Source organism: Stegostoma tigrinum, chromosome 8 (assembly GCF_030684315.1).
Source record: "Stegostoma tigrinum isolate sSteTig4 chromosome 8, sSteTig4.hap1, whole genome shotgun sequence".
Classification (NCBI taxonomy): domain Eukaryota; kingdom Metazoa; phylum Chordata; class Chondrichthyes; order Orectolobiformes; family Stegostomatidae; genus Stegostoma; species Stegostoma tigrinum.
The window spans coordinates 98,996,020-99,015,238 of NC_081361.1; the positions used below are offsets into that span (position 1 = coordinate 98,996,020).

At 43.5% G+C, this 19,219-nt stretch overlaps 1 protein-coding gene across 11 annotated transcripts in view; it reads right to left on the reverse strand.

The window, feature by feature from the left end:
- ssx2ipa (synovial sarcoma, X breakpoint 2 interacting protein a) overlaps positions 1-5,962 on the reverse strand; it is a 67,111-nt gene extending 61,149 nt beyond the window's left edge. For 4 of the 11 annotated variants that reach the window (XM_048539673.2, XM_048539668.2, XM_048539671.2 and 1 more), the window contains exon 1: positions 5,347-5,581. Coding sequence is in view for 2 of the 11 variants with exons in the window: in XM_048539672.2 (XP_048395629.1) it covers positions 5,511-5,574 (64 nt within the window). In the remaining 9 variants the exon portion in view is untranslated. Of the gene's footprint in view, positions 1-5,346; positions 5,678-5,790 lie in introns of those variants that run through there. The other 7 variants (XM_048539670.2, XM_048539667.2, XM_048539672.2 and 4 more) reach the window with 4 other exon arrangements.
- Between the last annotated feature and the right edge of the window lie 13,257 nt (positions 5,963-19,219).

A 19,219-nucleotide genomic window follows, 5' to 3' on the forward strand; every position in this document is an offset into this window, starting at 1 on the left:
CGTGCTCGCCACAGTCCTATTGTATTGTATTCACATCTACCCCACAAAGCTGTAATATCAACTCCCGTTCCTCAAAAACTATTACAATTTATGAACATATCCATCCATCTCTCCAGCAAATAAGTCAGCATCTCTAAATCATCCTTCTCCCCAACCTTCCCCCCCCCCCACCAAAAGTTATGCAGTCTCCTTACAACTACCCAGACAAGTCCAGTTTATAAAACCAAAATAATGACAGCTGGAGTAACAATCCACACTGTCAAATGATTCTATTTCAATTATGCAAACAAAAATTTTCATATTCCACCTGCTCCTCAAATGGCTTTGTTCTGTCTGAGAAAGTAGTCAGTGGTCTTGGAAGAGGATCAGCTTATTACCAGGAAAAATGAAAATCACTGCTTATAACTTGCGCCATAAACTTTGTTCCTTTTCTACAGCTGCCACCTCTCACTACCTCCTTCCAAAGATCAAGCAAATGGTTTGCCGTCTTGAAATTACTATGCATCCAAGCTTCGTTTCACACCCTACATCCCTTCTACCATTGAAAACATGTGTCTCTGGCCCTATAAACAGCAAACCAGTCAATCCCAAGCAGTAAATAACACGGTGTAGAGCTGGATGAACACAGCAGGAAAGCTGATGTTTCGGGCCTAGCCCTTCTTCAGAAATTTTTGACTTTTCTGAAGAAGGGTCTAGGCCTGAAACGTCAGCCTTCTTGCTCCGCTGTATTCATCCAGCTCTACACCATGTTATCTCAGATTCTCCAGCATCTGCAGTTCCTACTATCTCAAATCACAAGCAGTACTTCAATGCCCCTTCTACTGGCCTCTTCACGAACTCATACATGTTAGAAACTCTTTGTACAGGTATCTTGCCTCAAATCCTGCTTGCCCATTCAACCTACTTCAATAGTTTACAGTCTGAAAGAAGCTGCACTTCAGTTTTACAAGTTTAATTATTAATTCAAGCCATAATTAGGTAATGAATACTTAAGTACAGATAGGGGTTGTGGATAAACATATGAATTCCGAGCAGGTCATGTAAAACATAGTAGAGGGACTGTCTTTTAATAAGATCACAGCCAATTTGATTGTGACCTCAGAAACACATTCCTTTCCTGTTTACCACTGTAACAATGTGTGAAGCTGGATGAACACAGCAGGCCAAGCAGCATCTCAGGAGCACAAAAGCTGATGTTTCGGGCCTAGACCCTTCAGAGAGGGTCTCTCTGAAGGGTCTAGGCCTGAAACGTCAGCTTTTGTGCTCAAGATGCTGCTTGGCCTGCTGTGTTCATCCAGCTTCACACATTGTTATCTTGGATTCTCCAGCATCTGCAGTTTCCATTATCCCTGTTTACCATTGATAGCTTGTGTCACCCACTCGCTTAGCTCTAGTCCATCTCTGCCCTGGAAATATTCAGAAGCTCGGCTTCCACCAGTTGACAGATCTCTGGCCACTCACTTCAGTTAAAAAGGTAGGTTGCATCCTCTTAATAAACTTACTTTCCTGCCTACCTTTAGCAATCCGGCAATGATATCTTCAGTCCCTTGACAGTCATTTAAGCAAACTGCGCGAAGTTGGGGTCCCTGCATTGATTTGTGGCACAGCATTTAAGTCTCGCCAAAACAAAACAATGCATTGATGCCAGTTTCCTGTTAGCTAGCAATTTTTAAATCACTGCTAATGTTTTCCCTCTACCATCAGCTTTTTATTGCCAACAATAACCTTTGATGTTGCACCTTAAAAGACTTCTGGAAACCCAAGTACATCATATCCAACAGTTCCTCATTACTTCAAAAAGTTGTCCAATAAATTGGACAACCAATTTTTCTTTCAAATCCACACTGACTCAATCTTTCCAAGTCATGAAATAAAGTGCCTACTCTACCACCTTTAATAATAGCTTTCAACATCTTCTCCCAAGGCAGTTTTTTTAAAAAATTCATTCACAGGGTATGGGTGTCACTGGCTTGGCAGCATTTATTGTGCATCCCTAATTACCCAGGGGGCATTTAAGAGTCAATCATATTGCTGTGGGTCTGGAGTCACATATAGGCTAGACCGAAAAAGGATTGCAGTTACCTTCCCTCCAGTACATTAGGTGAGCCAGATGGGTTTTTTCGAACAATCAACGATGGATTTGTGGTCACCATTAGATTCTTTATTCTAGATTTGTATTGAATTAAAGGACATTAGTGAACAAGGTGGGTTTTAATTCTGACAATCAACAACAGATTCATAGCAATTGTTAGACAAATTAATTACAGATTTCCTTTTTTGAATTCAAGTTACTCTTTCTGCTGTGACAGGTTTCGAACCGGAGTCTCTGGGTTAACAGTCCGGCGAGTGCCTCCTCTGGAGCTGACTGGCCTAAGAACTTTTGAACTTTCTGCCTCCATCTCTTGTTGCAAAATGTTTGCAATCTTCCAATCTACTGGAACTATCCTAAATCAACTGGGTTTTGGAAGATTAAAACAGACACTAACTTTCTCATTAAACCGCTTCCTTTAGGAATATAGGATGATGTTCAACAGGACTGGTCAGATGCAACTCCAACAACTTGCTAAGTAGTACTGCCCTGCTTGCAATTTTTTTTGGGAGTTCCTCCCTCCACTCCATTTCTGGATTTACAACTATTCCTGGGATGTCACTACTATCTTCTATAGCTAACACCAATGTAAACTACCCATTCAATTCATCCATCTCATTAATGCTCCAAACTCACTTTCCAGAGATCAATTCTTAGTCTGTTAACTCTTACTGTCTTTTATATTCCCACCTGGCTTCACTTATACTCCCTCTTTAATCTTTTAGCCGTTCTTTGCTGTAATGTACAGTGTGTCTAATCTTCTGCCTTGCCACCCAGCTTTTTCCTTTCGGGTTGATACTATTATTAACTGCTTTTAAGTTAGACATGGGCGACCAGTCCTCCATTTGGAATTTCTTTTTTGGAACTAATCTCGGTATTTTGAAATATATCTAATTTCTGTCACCGCATCCATTAACATATCCTTTATCTACCTACAGCACATGCAATACATGGTTCAAGAATGTAGCTCATCACCACTATCAAAGAATGGGCAAAAAAAAAGAAATTGATATCCACATCCCATAAGTGAGTTTAAAAAAAACAAGCTTGTCAGTTAATATCTACTTTTGTGTCTTAATCAACTTTGAAATAGTATTGGACACAGCCACCTCTTCAAAATAGGATATAAAATTCTGATTTTTACTGCTCCCGAGCGACAAGCGCACTCCAAATTAATCCCATCACATTGAACAACACTAGGTCTAGTATTGCCTGTCCTGAGGTTGGGTCCAGAACATGTCATTCTAAATAAAAAGAAAGAATTCCCTGCCAGAATGACTGCCAGACTACTCGGACCTCTTGGCATCAGGGTAGCCCACAAACCCACCAACACACTAAAACAGCAGCTAATGAACTTAAAAGACCCTGTACAGACAACAAAACGAACATCATCTACAAAATACCTTGCGAGAACTGTGACAAACACTACATTGGACAAACAGGCAGAAAGCTAACCATCAGGATACATGAACATCAACTAGCCACAAAAAGACATGACCCACTATCACTAGTATCCTTACATACAGATGAGGAAGGACACCACTTTGATTGGGACAACACATCCATCCTAGAACAAGCCAAACAGAGACACGCACGAGAATTCCTAGAAGCATGGCATTCCAACCAGAACTCCATCAACAAACGCATTGATTTGGAGCCCATCTACCATCCTCTGAGAAAAAGAACAGGAAATGACATCACCAACCCAAGGAAACCTAAACAGATAAATAGAAAGCAGGACATAACACCAGCGCTTCGTCGGAGGCTCACTGATGATGTTACCTAGAATGGTGACGAAACGTCTGAAAACGAACCTTCCAGCTCAGCGAGTGAACTCACACCCAGAACCTTAACGTGAGCTCCAAATCTTCTCAAAACTCGCTAAAGAATTCCCTGATTTACAAACAGTCGTATTTACAAATACAATCCTATGTGTTGTTACAATTTTGAAAACCCAACATATAAATATTCAAGCTTCAAAATCTTCCTTCCTGTTACCTCGTCCCAAAATCAGTCAAGCTTGTCCACACCTCCCTAACCCATCCTTCCTCCCACCTGAAGCCCCACCCCATCTCCTACCTACTAACTTCATCCCGCCCCTTTGACCTGTCCATCCTCCCTGGATCGACCTATCCCCTCCCTAACTCCCCACCTACATTCACCTTCACTGGCTCTAAGCCCACCTCTTTGACTTGTCCGTCTCCTCTCACCCTATCTTCTCCTTTATCCATCTCCGCCTCCCCCCTCTCCCTATTTATTTCAGAATCCCCTTCCCCCATTTCTGAAGAAGGATCTTGACCCAAAACAGCAAAAAAAAACTTTCCTGCTCGGTCTGCTGTGTTCATCCAGCTTCACACCTTATTATTTTTAATTAGGTATAGATGGGGAAAAAAATTCAAAGCAAAACGTTTAACTATGACTTCACCAAACAGGACAGAATTTGCTCATTTGTTGTAAGACCTTGTTTTTTTAAAAAAACCAATTAGGGAGGGATCTGACAGAGTATAAAGGTTTGAACAAATAGCGGAGTTAGACAACAGTGACAAGAAACTGAATTTTTCACAACTCAAAAATGCAGAACATAATTCTAAATGTAAGTATTTTTTCATCCAGTAATTTTCTGCACCACCCAAATGTATTTCAAAACTGGGCTACTGGCGTGCCAAGCATATAATTATGTAAACTGCACCAGCTACAATGGCTTGCTGTTTTTTTTTGCAGTTTCTAAATTTATTCGTGAAGTCGCACTGATTACAAAACCCCAGAATATTTAATTATAAGCTCGTTACCTCACTGGAGTTAGGTATAGCAACTGACAGCTAGACCTGTACTTAAAATACAGTACGACCAGCGAGAAGGTCCCTTTAAAAAAAAAGTTACGTTTCAATACGAATTCAATGTTTTTTTCAATCAAACTGGTTTATGGTAGTGTTCGTAGGCTCGAAGCTCTAATTCTTTTTTTATTTCCTTCTGCACTTTTCTCTCACTTGGTTGATTCTCAACTGCGTTTCTAATTTTTCTATAAATTCGCCGCATACGATCCGGAGTTCCAGGGTTACACCACTCCCGGGATTCTGCTGAATTCCCTATTGGGCATATTCGCTGTGGTCACGACCCGTCTTTTCGGTCTCAATCTACACAAACGTATCATCTAGGTATGAAAGCACTTGTTGCAATGAGAACCACACCTCCACCTCAAGCCCAGAAATTCGGAACACGGAAATACACAATAATTAAACGGCAAAAAAGTTCGTTACCTGTTTAAACAAGGCAATAATTCTCCAGTGAAGGGGCGGGGCGGGAAAGGAGGAAAGAAAAATGTTTCAATTTCACAGCCAGTTTTAACAATTTGCACATTGACTGACGATCAATACAGCGAGGAGAGCCAAAATATATACTGTTTTCTTAAACAAACAATAACCTTTTGCAGTGCTGGTGCCCCTGGATGAATGAGCGAGCAGCGTAACTTGCACAAGAAGTAACATCGCAGTGCCGCAGACCGGGCCCGGTACTGCGCAAGCGTCACGAGTTGCAGCCGGGCCCGGGTAAGCACATGCGCACTGGAACCCAGTGACGGTTGCGTGCGCGTCTCACTCGGAAACCATGGTAACCGGGCCTAGCCCAGGACCGTACTCAAATAACCGCCAACGGCGGCGACTGTTGTGGTTCGCCTCCCCGCCCCTTTCAACAACTGCCCTTACATCAGTCCGACATCTCTGGCCTCAGGCAGTTGGCTCCTCCTCATCGACTCCAGCGCCGGTGACTCTATCACCACATTGCGACTGCATTTGAAGTCATGCGAACGTTACAGTCTTTCCCTCCCTCTCTCACGGTTTTATTTGAAGCAGGTCGACGCCGGCGCCTTCATCCAAAGCGGAAGCCAATTGGTCAAGACCGGCAGTCGGCACGTCGAGGAGTAAACCCAACGATGATTGGCTTAGCTGGTGGTAGTCATCTGTTGGTGAGTTTTGAGAAGATTTGTAGCTCAGGTTGAGGTTCTACAGAGGTACTTAGAAAATCTTTTCTGAATGGTCTCATCCTAATTCTCAGACTATGTCCCCCATGTTCAACAATGCCCAACCAGGATCCCACCTTCCACCTCTGGAAAAACTAATGAACTCAACTTCTTCCCTGAAATTAAGGTAGTGAGTTTGCTCGCTGAGCTGGAAGGTTAGTTTTCAGACGTTTCGTCATCATTCTAGGTAACATCATCAGTGAGCCTCCGATGAAGCGCTGGTAGCCACCAGGATACATGAACATCAACTAGCCACAAAACGACATGGCCCACTATCACTCGTATCCTTACATACAGATAAGGAAGGACACCACTTTGATTGGGACAACACATCCATCCTAGGACAAGCCAAACAGAGACACGCACGAGAATTCCTAGAAGCATAGCATTCCAACCGGAACTCCATCAACAAACACATTGATTTGGAGCAAATCTACCATCCCCTGAGAAAAAGAATGGGAAATGACATCACCAACACAGGAAATGACATCACCAACCCAAGGAAACCTAACCAGATAAATAGAAAGTGGGACATAACACCAGCGCTTCGTCGGAGGCTCACTGATGATGTTACCTAGAATGGTGACGAAACGTCTGAAAACTAACCTTCCAGCTCAGCGAGCAAACTCACATCCAGTAGTCATCTGTCCCCGCGACTTTGCCGCTGGTCATGTGGTCTAGAGCTTGTGCCAGTTTTTGCCTAGCCTCAGGGCAGCATAGCGAGAATGCCAAACCGAAGGGAACAGCAATTTCCGTTGCATGTTTCACTCCGTTAATAACTGAGATTAAATGTTACGCTCACTACCTTAATTTCAGGGAAGAAGTTGGGTTCATTAGTTTTTCCAGAGGTGGAAGGTGGGATCCTGGTTGGGCATTGTTGAACATGGGGTGCATAGTCTGAGAATTAGGATGAGACCATTCAGAAAAGATTTTCTAAGTACCTCTGTAATAGATGTTAGGAACTATTTGTAAGATTTTACATTTGTTGCTAAGAAAGTTTAGGTTCCCTTGATTAATTCCAGCGATGAACACAAATGCAGAAGTTGCTGGGAAAGCTCAGCAGGTCTGGCAGCATCTGTGAAGAAAATAATCAGAGTTAATGTCCCTTTCTCACGACTGAATCCTAACTTATTCTTCCTTCACAGATACTGTCAGACCTGGTGAGCTTTTCCCAGCAACGTCTGTTTTTGTTCCTGATTTACAGCATCCACAGTTTGTTTGGTTTTTATCCAGCGATTAAAAAGCTTGCTTTAAGAGGAGAATTTGAGAGGTTTCAGCCTTTATGGCTTAGAGCTGAGGGGAATGAGAGAAGATCCATTTTTAGGACATAAGATGCTTAAGGAAATTGACAAAGTATACGTAGACAGGATGTTTCCCCTTGTGGGACAATAAAGAACAAAGGGTTTCAGGGATAGTAGGAACTGCAGATGTTGGAGAATCTGAGATAATAAGGCGTAGAGCTGGACGAACACAGGTCAAACCGCATCAGAGGAGCAGGAAAGCTGACATTTCGGGCCTAGACCCTTCTTCAGAAAATGAAGAAGTGCCTAGGCCTGAAATGTCAGCTTTCCTGCTCCTCTGATGTTGCTTGGCCTGCTGTGTTCATCCAGCTCTACACCTTGTTATCGTAGAACAAAGGGTCACGGTTTTAGGATAAGGTAAGGTATATTTAAACAGAGATGAGAAGAAATTACTTCTCTCAAAGAGTCATGAATCTGTGGAATTCAGTACAGCAGGTTGCTGAGAAACTGAGCAAATAAGACCATAAGACATAGGTGTGGAATTAGGCCATTTGGCCCCTCAAGTCTGCTGTGCCATTCAATCATGGCTGATAAGTTCCTCAACCCCATTCTCCAGCTTTCTTCCAACAACCCTTGATCCCTTTGATAATCAATAACCTATCTATCCCAGTCTTAAATGTACTCAATGACCTGGCGTCCACGGCCTTTTGTGGCAGGGAATTCCATAAATTCACCACTCCTTGGCTGAAGAAGTTTCTCCTTATCTCCATTCTAAAAGGCCTTCTCTTTACTCTAAGGCTGTGCCCTCGGGTCCTACCAATGGAAACATCTTCCCAACATCCAGTTTGTCCAGGTCATTCAGTATTTTGAAAGTTTCAATTAGACTCCCCCTCATCCTTCTAAACTCCAGTGAGTATAGCCCCAGAGTCCTCAAATGTTCCTCATATGTTAAGCTTTCCATTCCTGGGACCATTCTCAGTAACCTCCTCTGAACCCTGTCCACGGCCAGTACATCCTTCCTGAGACATGAGGCCCAAAACTGCATGCAATACTCCAAATGTGGTCTGCCCAGAGCCTTATAAAGCTTTGGTAGTGCATCCCTGCTTTTATATTCAAGTCCTCTCAAAATAAATGCCAACATTGCATTTGCGTTCCTGCTACTGACTCAACCTGCAAGTTTACCTTGCGAGAACACCGGACTAGAACTCCCAAGTCTTTTTGCACTTCAGACTTCTGAATTTTCTCCCCATTTAGGAAATAGTACATGCTTTTGTTCTTCTTACCAAAGTGCATGATCTCAGACTTTCCCACATTGTACTCCATCTGGCAGTTCTTTTCCCACTCTTGACCTGTCCAAGTCTTCCTGCAGCCTCGCCACCTCCTCAGTACTACCTGTCCCTTCACCTATCTTTGTATTGTGTGCAAACGTAGCCAGAATGCCCGCAGTTCCTTCATCTAGATCATTAATGTACAAAGTGAAGAGTTATGGTCCCAACACCAAGCCTTGTGGAACTCCACTCATCACCATTGCCATCCTGAGAAAGACCCCTTTATCCCTACTCTCTGCTTTCTGCCAGACTGCCAATCTTCTATCCATGTTAGCATGCTGCCTCTAACACTGTGGGCCCTTATCTGACTCAGCAGTCTCCTGTGTAGCACCTTATCAAAAGGCATTCTTGAAGCCCAGGTAGATAACATCCATTGGCTCTCCTTGCTCTACCCTGCTCGTTACTTCCTTAAGGAATTCTAGCAGATTTGTCAGGCATGACCTCCCCATGATGAAATCATTCTGACTATGTCCTACTTTACCGTACACTTACAAATATTCAGAAATCTCATCCTTCACAACGGACTCCAAAATCTTGCCCGCGACCAAGGTTAGGCTAATTGGCCTGGATTTTCCATCTTTTGCCTTACTCCCTTCTTAAACAGGGATGTCACGTTAGTGATTTTCCAGTTCTCTAAAACCCTCCCTGACTCTAGTGATTCCTGAAAATTCACCACTAACGCTTCCACTATCTCCTTGAGAACTCTGGGGTACAGCCCATCTGGTCCAGGGAACTTGTCCATCTTCAGGCCAATCAGTTTTAGTAGCATCTTTTCCATGGTGATGGCCACCACACCCAGCTCTGCCCCGACTCTCTTGAATTTTTGAGATATTACTTGTGACTTCCACCATGGAGACTGACACAAAGTAATTATTCAGTTCCTGAGACAGTTCCTTGAGGAAGCAGGTAGATTCTTAATTAGTTCCAGGTTATAGGGAGCGGTGGTGTTGGGTCCAAGCTATGATCAGCCATGATTGTTTTAAAGGACAGAGCAGGCTCAAGAAGTTGAGTTGCCCACTCCTGCTTCTAGTTCTTAGGACTAGTAGAGTCCAATTCTTAACAAATCTTCACTCTGTCCTCATGCAGTTGTCCTTGCATCTGGACCTAGATTGCCTACACTGATTCCGAACCCTGAGTGATACTTCCTGAAGTGAGAAGAATTTTGCTACATGGGAAGGGACTCGTCAGCCCGTGCAACATCTGTACTGCTTGTTAACAAAACCTTTCACTGTACTCTGGTACATGTGACAATAAATCAATCAATCAAGTACCTATCTACTCTAGTTCCATTTTATAGCACTTGATCCATAACCTTGAATGCGATGGCACTTCAAATAATCATTTAAATACTTTTAAAATATTTTTTAGGCAGAGAGTTCCAATGAGTTATGTCTGCCTTAATTGTGCAATGTGTCTGTCAATTATTCTGCATTCCTATGTAAATGTAACAAATTAGTAACAGAAGTAATCCACATATGAAGGATACGGACCCCCTTCAACCTTAATTATCCGTTTGTCTGCAAAATTAAATAAGGCCAGACAAGTGGAAGAGCAATGATGTGCGATTAATCCAGGTACATTCCTTCTGACGTAAGCAGTACACAAATCTGGTGTTGCTTGTGACTAAGGTTTGTATTGAACAGTGGCTGACAGAATAGTGAGCGGCCGGTATGAGTACAGGCTAGTCTGCACTATTTAACGGTGTTGCATTTCATAAAAGGGACACTCATTTGATAGGAGCAGAACTACAAGAAGAGCTACTATGGAGCAAGAAGGAAGTGGCAAAGGTCTATGATGAAGCAACGAAGGTCTCATTTGCAAATATTCTAGTAGACCCTGTGATGGATGTAGGAGCAGATGCTGCTGAGTGTCAACAGTGAAGGTCTGAGGACTGGATGTAGAACAGTGAGAATTTCACTGACCTCCCATGAGTGTTCAAAGCCAAAGAATGCACCTTCAAAATGCCATATCCCATCAGCTACACCACTCACCTCACCACCCAACAATTTTTGACAATTAAGAGCCATTCCTTGAATTTCTAGCTTTGTTTCATTCTCAAACAGTTAAAACTGCTGCAGGACTCTCACCCTGCAACATACAGCTTGTACCCTCTGCTCCCCATTCAACTACAAGAGCCATGTTACACAAACAGTGCACCCTCTGGCAAATTTATTTCTCTCTTGCAGGGGATTTGGCATATAATCTTAGGCAGCAGCAACAGCTATTGGGGTGGGTGGGCAGTGAAGCTTGCGGTCTGGTATGGCTCTGTGCATAATGTAAAGAAGATGGTCACCATCACTGGATCGGCCATGACTGAATCCCAGAACAGGCTGATGAAAGTATTAAAGATGAAAGTAAGCTGTTATGTTCTTGTAGAGCAGTTGTAGTGTCCCTGATCCTGGTCTAGGAGTCCTACGTTCAAATCCAAACTGCTCCAGAAGTCTACAACAAAATCTCAAAACAGGTTAATTAGAGGAAAAGATATGAAAGTAATCTATAACCTAATTCTCCTCATGTATCCCCCTTATCTCTCATAATACAATCTCTCTGGAATATACATGCTGCCGGTGGTTGAAAAATCCACCCCATTGCATTCCTGCCACCACTACCTTGTATCACTGGACTAGCAATTCAGAGGTCCATTGCTACTGTTCTGGGCAGCAAGTTCAAATTCCACCAGGACAGCTGCTGGAATTTACATACAAATGAATAAATTCTGGAATTGAAAACTAGCCTTGGTAAAGGTGACCTTGAAACTTCAATACATTCAAAGCAATTAATTAGGAGCAGTTATAGGCTATTCAGTTTCTACTTGCCCCCATCACCCTACCAAGCCTACCATGACCGGCAGCAAGATCATGCGTGATCAGATACTAACCTCAAATAATCCATAACATCATGAGAAGTAGGCATTTGGGATTGTAGACTTGCTCGCTGAGCCCGAGAGTTTGGTTGCAGACATTTTGTCACCCAGCCAGGTAACACCATCAGTGCATCTCTGGTAAAACATTGGTGCTCTGTCCCACTTGTTAGTTATAAGCCTCGGTTTGCTGGGGTGGCTGGCATCACTTCCTGTTCTGTTTTTCAGTGTTTTATATATCGGATCCAGTTCAATGTGTTTGTTGATGGAGTTCTGGTTGGAATGCCAGTCCTCCAGGAGTTCCCTAGCATGTCTCTGTTTGGCTGATGCTATATTGGATGTGTTGTCCCAGTCAAATTCGTGTCCTTCTTTGTCCATGTGTATTGAGACCAGTGAGAATTGGCCGTGTCTCTTGGTGGCTAGTTGGTGTTCATGTATCTTTATTGTCAGTTTTCTTCTAGTTTGGCCTGTGTAATGTTTCTCACAGTCGTTGCATGGTATTTTGTATAATACATTAGTTTTATTGATTGCGGGTATGGGATCTTTTATGTTCGTCAGTAGCTGTTGCAGGGTGGTTGTTGGTTTGTGGTCTACTCTGATACCTGGGGCCCTGAGTAGTCTTATGGTCATCTGTGAAATATCTCTGATATATGGGAGGGTGACTAACGTGACTAAAGCTAACCACTGAGCCACCGTGCTGCTCTCAAGGTTTAGGGATCCCTAGCTGATGAGGGATATTGAGGCTCTGGTCAGGAAAAAGAAGAAGGCATGCATTGGGTTTAAGTTATTGGGCTCAAGTAAATCCCCAGATGACTAGAAAAAATGTAGGAACACACTTAAGAGGAAAATCAGAAGAGTAAAAATTGGGTCTGAAATGAATCTGGCAGATAATATTAAAGATAATCCCAAGAGGCTCTATAGCTATATGAAGAGTAAAAGGGTGGCTAGGGAGAGAAATAGGTCCCCTTTAAAGATCAGCATGGTTGTCTCTGTGTGGAGCCACAGGAGATGGGAGAGATTTTTAATGAATATTTTTCTTCAGTGTTTGCTGAGGAGAGAATCATGGATGCTGAGGAAATAAGTGAAACAAGTGGGGGATGTTTTGGATCACAAACACATTACCAGAGAGGGAGAGAGAGAGAGATGTGTTTACAGTGTTAAAGCACATTAAGGTGGATAAATCCCCAGGGCTTGATCAAGTCCATCCTTGGACGTTTTGGGAGACTAAGGAAGAAATTGCGGAGGCCCTTGCAGAGATTTTTCCTTCATTTTTAGCCACTGGTGAAGTTCTAGAAGACTGGAGAGTGGCTAATGTTGTTTGATTGTTTAAGAAAGGTAGCAAAGACAAGCCAGGGAACTACAGGCCAGTGAGCCTGACATCAGTGGTAGGCAAGTTATTGGAGAGGATACTGAGGGACAGGATCAACCAACATTTGGATTGTCAAGGTCTGATTAGAGATAGTCAGCATGGGTTTGTACCCAGGAAGTTATGTCTGATGTACCTTTTAGAGTGTTTTGAAGGGATAACCAAGAGGATGGATGAGGGTAGGGCAGTGGATGTTGTCTATATGGACTTTAGTAAGGCCTTTGACAAGGTCTCACATGACAGGCTAGTCATGGATATTAGGTCACATCAGATCCAGGAAGAGACAGCTAATTGGATTCATAATAGGCTCAATGGTAGGAAGCAGAGGGTGATAGTTGAAGGTTGTTTCTTGGACTGGAGGCCTGTTACTCATGGTGTGCCACAGGGGTCAGTGCTGGGACCTTTGTTATGTGTAATTTGCTACTTACATAAATGATCTAGATGTCATGTACATGGCAAGATTAATAGGTTAATACTGAAAGAACTGCAGATGCCGTAAATCAGTGACAATAACAAAGTTGCTGGAAAAGCTCAGCAGGTCTGCCAGCATTTGTGAAAGAAAAAAAAGAGTTAACATTTCGGGTCTGGTGACCCTTCCTCAGAACTATAGTAATGATACAAAATTAGGAGGTATCGTTGATTGCGAGGAAGATTATCAAAAGTTATAGAGAAGTCTTGATTAGATGCGGAAGTGGGTTGAGGATTGGCAAATGCAATTCAATACAGGTAAGTGTGAGGTGTTGTACTTCAGAAAGTCAAAACAAGGCAAGAAGACAGGCAAGAAGGGGTAAGATTAAGGAACCTTGGATGACGAGAGCGGTGGAGCTTCTAGTGAAAAGGAAGAAGGTAGCTTACATAAGGTGGAGGAAGCTAGGGTCAAGTTCAGCTAGAGAGGATTACATGCAGGCAAGGAAGGAGCTCAAAAATGGTCTGAGGAGAGCCAGGAGGGGGCACGAGAAAGGCTTGGCAGAAGGAATCCGGGAAAACACAAAGGCATTTTACACTTATGTGAGGAATAAGAGAATGGTCAAAGAAAGAGTAGGGCCGATCAGGGATAGCATAGGGAACTTGTGTGTGGAGTCTGAGGAGGTAGGGGAAGCCCTAAATAAGTTTTTTGCTTCTGTCTTTACGAAAGAAATGAACTTTGTAGTGAATGAAACCTTTGAAGAGCAGGTGTGCATGCTGGAATGGATAGAGATAGAGGAAGCTGATGTGCTGAAAATTTTGTCAAACATTAAGATTGACAAGTCGCCAGGCCCGGATCAGATTTGTCCTCGGCTGCTTTGGGAAGCGAGAAATGCAATTGCTTCGCCACTTGCGAAGATCTTTGCATCCTCGCTCTCCACTGGAGTCGTACCTGAGGACTGGAGAGAGGCAAATGTAATTCCTCTCTTCAAGAAAGGAAATCGGGAAATCCCCGGCAATTATAGACCGGTAAGTCTCACGTCTGTCGTCTGCAAGGTGTTAGAAAGGATTCTGAGGGATAAGATTTATGACCATCTGGAAGAGCATGGCTTGATCAAATACAGTCAACACGGCTTTGTGAGGGGTAGGTCATGCCTTACAAACCTTATCGAGTTTTTTGAGGATGTGACTAGAAAGGTTGATGAGGGTCGAGCTGTGGATGTGGTGTATATGGACTTCAGTAAGGCATTTGATAAGGTTCCCCATGGAAGGCTCATTCAGAAGGTCAGGAGGAATGGGATACAGGGGAACTTAGCTGCTTGGATACAGAATTGGCTGGCCAACAGAAGACAGCGAGTGGTAGTAGAAGGAAATATTCTGCCTGGAAGTCAGTGGTGAGTGGGGTTCCACAGGGCTCTGTCCTTGGGCCTCTACTGTTTGTAATTTTTATTAATGACTTGGACGAGGGAATTGAAGGATGGGTCAGCAAGTTTGCAGACGACACAAAGGTCAGAGGTGTCGTTGACAGTGTAGAGGGCTGTTGTAGGCTGCAGCGGGACATTGACAGGATGCAGAGATGGGCTGAGAGGTGGCAGATGGAGTTCAACCTGGATAAATGCGAGGTGATGCATTTTGGAAGGTCGAATTTGAAAGCTGAGTACAGGATTAAGGATAGGATTCTTGGCAGCGTGGAGGAACAGAGGGATCTTGGTGTGCAGATACATAGATCCCTTAAAATGGCCACCCAAGTGGACAGGGTTGTTAAGAAAGCATATGGTGTTTTGGCTTTCATTAACAGGGGGATTGAGTTTAAGAGTGGTGAGATCTTGTTGCAGCTCTATAAAACTTTGGTTAGACCGCACTTGGAATACTGCGTCCAGTTCTGGTTGCCCTATTATAGGAAAGATGTGGATGCTTTGGAGAGGGTTCAGAGGAGGTTTACCAGGATGCTGCCTGGACTGGAGGGCTTATCTTATGAAGAGAGGTTGACTGAGCTCGGTCTCTTTTCATTGGAGAAAAGGAGGAGGAGAGGGGACCTAATTGAGGTATACAAGATAATGAGAGGCATAGACAGAGTTGATAGCCAGAGACTATTTCCCAGGGCGGAAATGGCTAGCACGAGGGGTCATAGTTTTAAGCTGGTTGGTGGAAAGTATAGAGGGGATGTCAGAGGCAGGTTCTTTACGCAGAGAGTTGTGAGAGCATGGAATGCGTTGCCAGCAGCAGTTGTGGAAACAAGGTCATTGGGGTCATTTAAGAGACTGCTGGACATGTATATGGTCACAGAAATTTGACGGTGCATACATGAGGATCAATGGTCGGCACAACATTGTGGGCTGAAGGGCCTGTTCTGTGCTGTACTGTTCTATGTTCTATGTTCTATGTTCTAAGGTAGGACTTACTGTACAGTAAATGATGAGGTCCTGAGCAGTGTTGTGGAACAGAGGGACTTAGGTATACAAGCACCTAGTTTACTGAAAGTGGTGTCACAAATTGAGAGGTGGTGAAGAAGGCATTTAGCATGCTGGCCTTCATCAGTCAAAGCTTTGAGTATGGGAGTTGGGATGTTATGTTACAGTTCTGTCAATTGTTGCTGAGGCCACACTTGGGGTATTGTGTATAGTATTGATCACCCTGTTACAAGAAAGACGGGAGAGTGTGCAAAGAAGGATTAGTATGCCCTGAGTTATAGGAAGAGCTTGCCCAGTATAGGACTTTATTCCTTGGAATGTAGGAGAATGAAGGATGACCTTATTGAGGTGTATAAAATCATGAGGATGAAAGGATATGTTTTTCCCAGGGATGGGGAATTGAAAACTTGAGGGCACAATCTTAAGGTGAGAGGAAAGAGATTTAAGAAGGAGCTGAGGGGCAACTTCCTCACACAGAGAGTGGTGCATGTATGGAATGGGCTGCCAGAGAAAGATGTTGATGCAGGTACAATAGCAACATTTAAAAAACATTAGGATAGGTACATGGATGGGGAGGGTTTAGAGAGATGTTGACCAAATTCGGGTTATTGGAACTAACTGAGTGCACACCATGGCCAGCATGGACCAGTTTGAGCCGAAGGGCCTGTTTCAATACTGTATTACTCTATGACTTTCTGACTCTAAGTGACCAGGAAGGTTGACGTAGGCAGGGTTGTAGATATAGTAGAGATGGCTTTCAGCAAGACTTTTGTTAAGGTTCCACATGGTAGGCTGCTCTGGAAGGTTAGATCTTATGAAATCCAGGGAAGTACAAAATGATGTTGGGAAACAGCGAGTAATACTGGAAGCATGATTGTTGGACTGGAAGCCTGTGGCTACTAGTGTGCTCAGGGGTCGGTGCTGTTTGCTGGTCAGTGCCCATTGCTGTTTGCTATCTATATCAATGATTTGAATGAGAATGTACAAGGCATGATTAGTAAGTTTGTGGATAACACTAAAATAGGCAGTATCATGGACAGTGAGGATGGTTATCAGAAATTGCATCAGGATCATGATCAGCTGGGGAAGTTGGCCAAGAAATGGCAAATGGAATTTAATATAGAACAGTGTGAGGTGTTACAATTTGGAAAGTAAAATCAAGGTGTTTCATGGTGAATGGTGCTGGCTTAAGGAGTGTAGTGGAACAAAGTGATCTTGGAGTTCAGGTGCATAGTTCTCTGAAAGTGGAGTCGCAGGTAGATAGGGCAGTGAAAAAGGCTTTTGGCTCACTGGCCTTCATCAGTCACGGCTTTGAATAGAGAAGTTGGGAAGTTATGTTGCAGTTGTACAGGACATTGGTGAGGGCACATTTGGAGTATTGTGTTCAGTTTTGATCACCGTGCTATAGGAAGGATGTTATTAAACTGGAAAAAGTGCGGAAGAAATTTAGAGGGATGTTGCCAGGGCTGAAGGGACTGAGTTATAGGGAAAGGTTGGACAAGCTAGGACTTTTTCTTGAGAGCATAGGAGATTGTGGGAAATCATATTTAAGTGTATAAGTTCATGAAAGGCATGGATAGGGTGAATGCACCCAGACTTTTCCCCAGGGTTGGGGAATTGAGGACCGGACGGCTTTAGTTTAAGGTTAGAGGTGAAAGATTACATGGGAACCTGAGGGACAACCTTTTTATACAGAGGTTGGTACGCATATGGAATGAGCTGCCAGCAGAAGTGGTTGAGGTGGGTACATTAAGAACATTTGGACTAGTACATGGACTGGAAAGGTTTAGAAGGATATCGGCCAAGCAGGGAAGTGGGCTTAGCGTGGATGGACATTTTGGTCGCATGGTGCAGTTTGGGCCAAAAGGCCTCTCTCCATGTTATCGGACTCCATGACTCTACAACCATGAAAGAAAGGTGATATTTTTCTGAAGTCAGGGTAGTGCATGGTTTGGAGGAGAACATGGAACATAGAACATAGAACAGTACAGCACAGTACAGGCCCTTTGGCCCATGATGTTGTGCCAACCTATCATCCTACTCCAAGATCAAACTAACCTACATATCCTTCATTTTACTATCAACCATGTGCCTACCCAAGAGTCACTCAAATGGCCCTAACGTATATGACTCTACTACCACTACAGACAGTGCATTCCATGCAACCACCACAGTCTGTGTAAAGAAACTACTTCTGACATCTCCCCTATACCTTCCTCCAATCACCTTAAAATTATGAAGTTGCAAGAATTTGTGTTCCCATGGAGCTACAGCCACTATCCTTTTTATTTTTTCACAGGATGAGGGTTTTGCTGGCTAGGCCAGTATTTATAGCCCATCCCTAATTATTCAAGGGCAGTTTAAGAGTGAACCACATTGCTGTTGGGTTGGAGTCACATATAGATTTCGGATTTTTAACTGAACGCAAATCCTAGTTTTGAACCCAGGTCCATGGAACATTACCTGGGTCTCTGGATTAATAGTCTAGTGATAATACCACTGGGCCATTGCCTGCCCTAGTGCTTCTAGTTAGTGGAAGTCATAGATTTGAAAAGTACTGTCCAGGGAGCCTTGATAAGTTGCTTCAGTGCACCAGGTAGATGGTACACAGTGCTGTCACTCTGTGTCAGTTATACAGGGAATCAGTGTAGTCAGATCTTTGTTCATGGGTGCAGACATGACTGGCCTCCCCCTGTGATATAAACAACCATTTGGAACAAATGTTGAACGTGGTGTATGGGGTGTCAATAAAACAGGGTGTTTTATCCTGGATGGTGTAGAGCTTCTTGAGTGTTATTGGGCATTGCATCTATCGAGGCCAGTGGAGAGTATTGACAGTATTGAGGTAAAGAAGGTAAACAGTATATTGGCCTTCATTGCGAAAGGAGCAGGGATGTGTTGTTGCAGTTATACAGGGTCTTGGTGACGCGACACCTGGAATATTGTGGGCAGTTTTGGTCTCCTTTTCTGAGGAAGGATGCTCTTACTCTCAAGGGTGTGCAGCAAAGGTTTACCAGGCTGATTCTGGGGATGGTGACTGCTGAGAGATTGACCAGGATAGGATTGTTTTCTCTGGAGTTCAGACAAATGAGGGGGGGATCTCATAAAGACTTATAAATTCTAATAGGGTTTGACAGGGTAGCTGCGGGGAAGATGATCCTGATGGGGGGGTGCATCAGGAACTGGGGGTCACAGTATAAGGATATAGGGTAGACGATTTAGGTTGGAGATAAGGAGACAGTTCTTCACCAAAATAGTGGTGAACCTGTGGAATTCATTACCACAGGAAGTAGTTGATGCAAAAACATTGAATGTATTTAAGAGGCGACTAGATATAGCACTTAGGGTGAATGGGATCAAACGTTATGGGGAGAAAGCAGGATTAGGCAATTGAGATAGTAAGACCTGCAGATGTTGGAGTCATAGATAACGCAGTGTGGAGCTAGAGGAACACAGCTGGCCTGGCAGCATCAGAGGAGCAGGAAAGTTGACATTTGGGGTCAG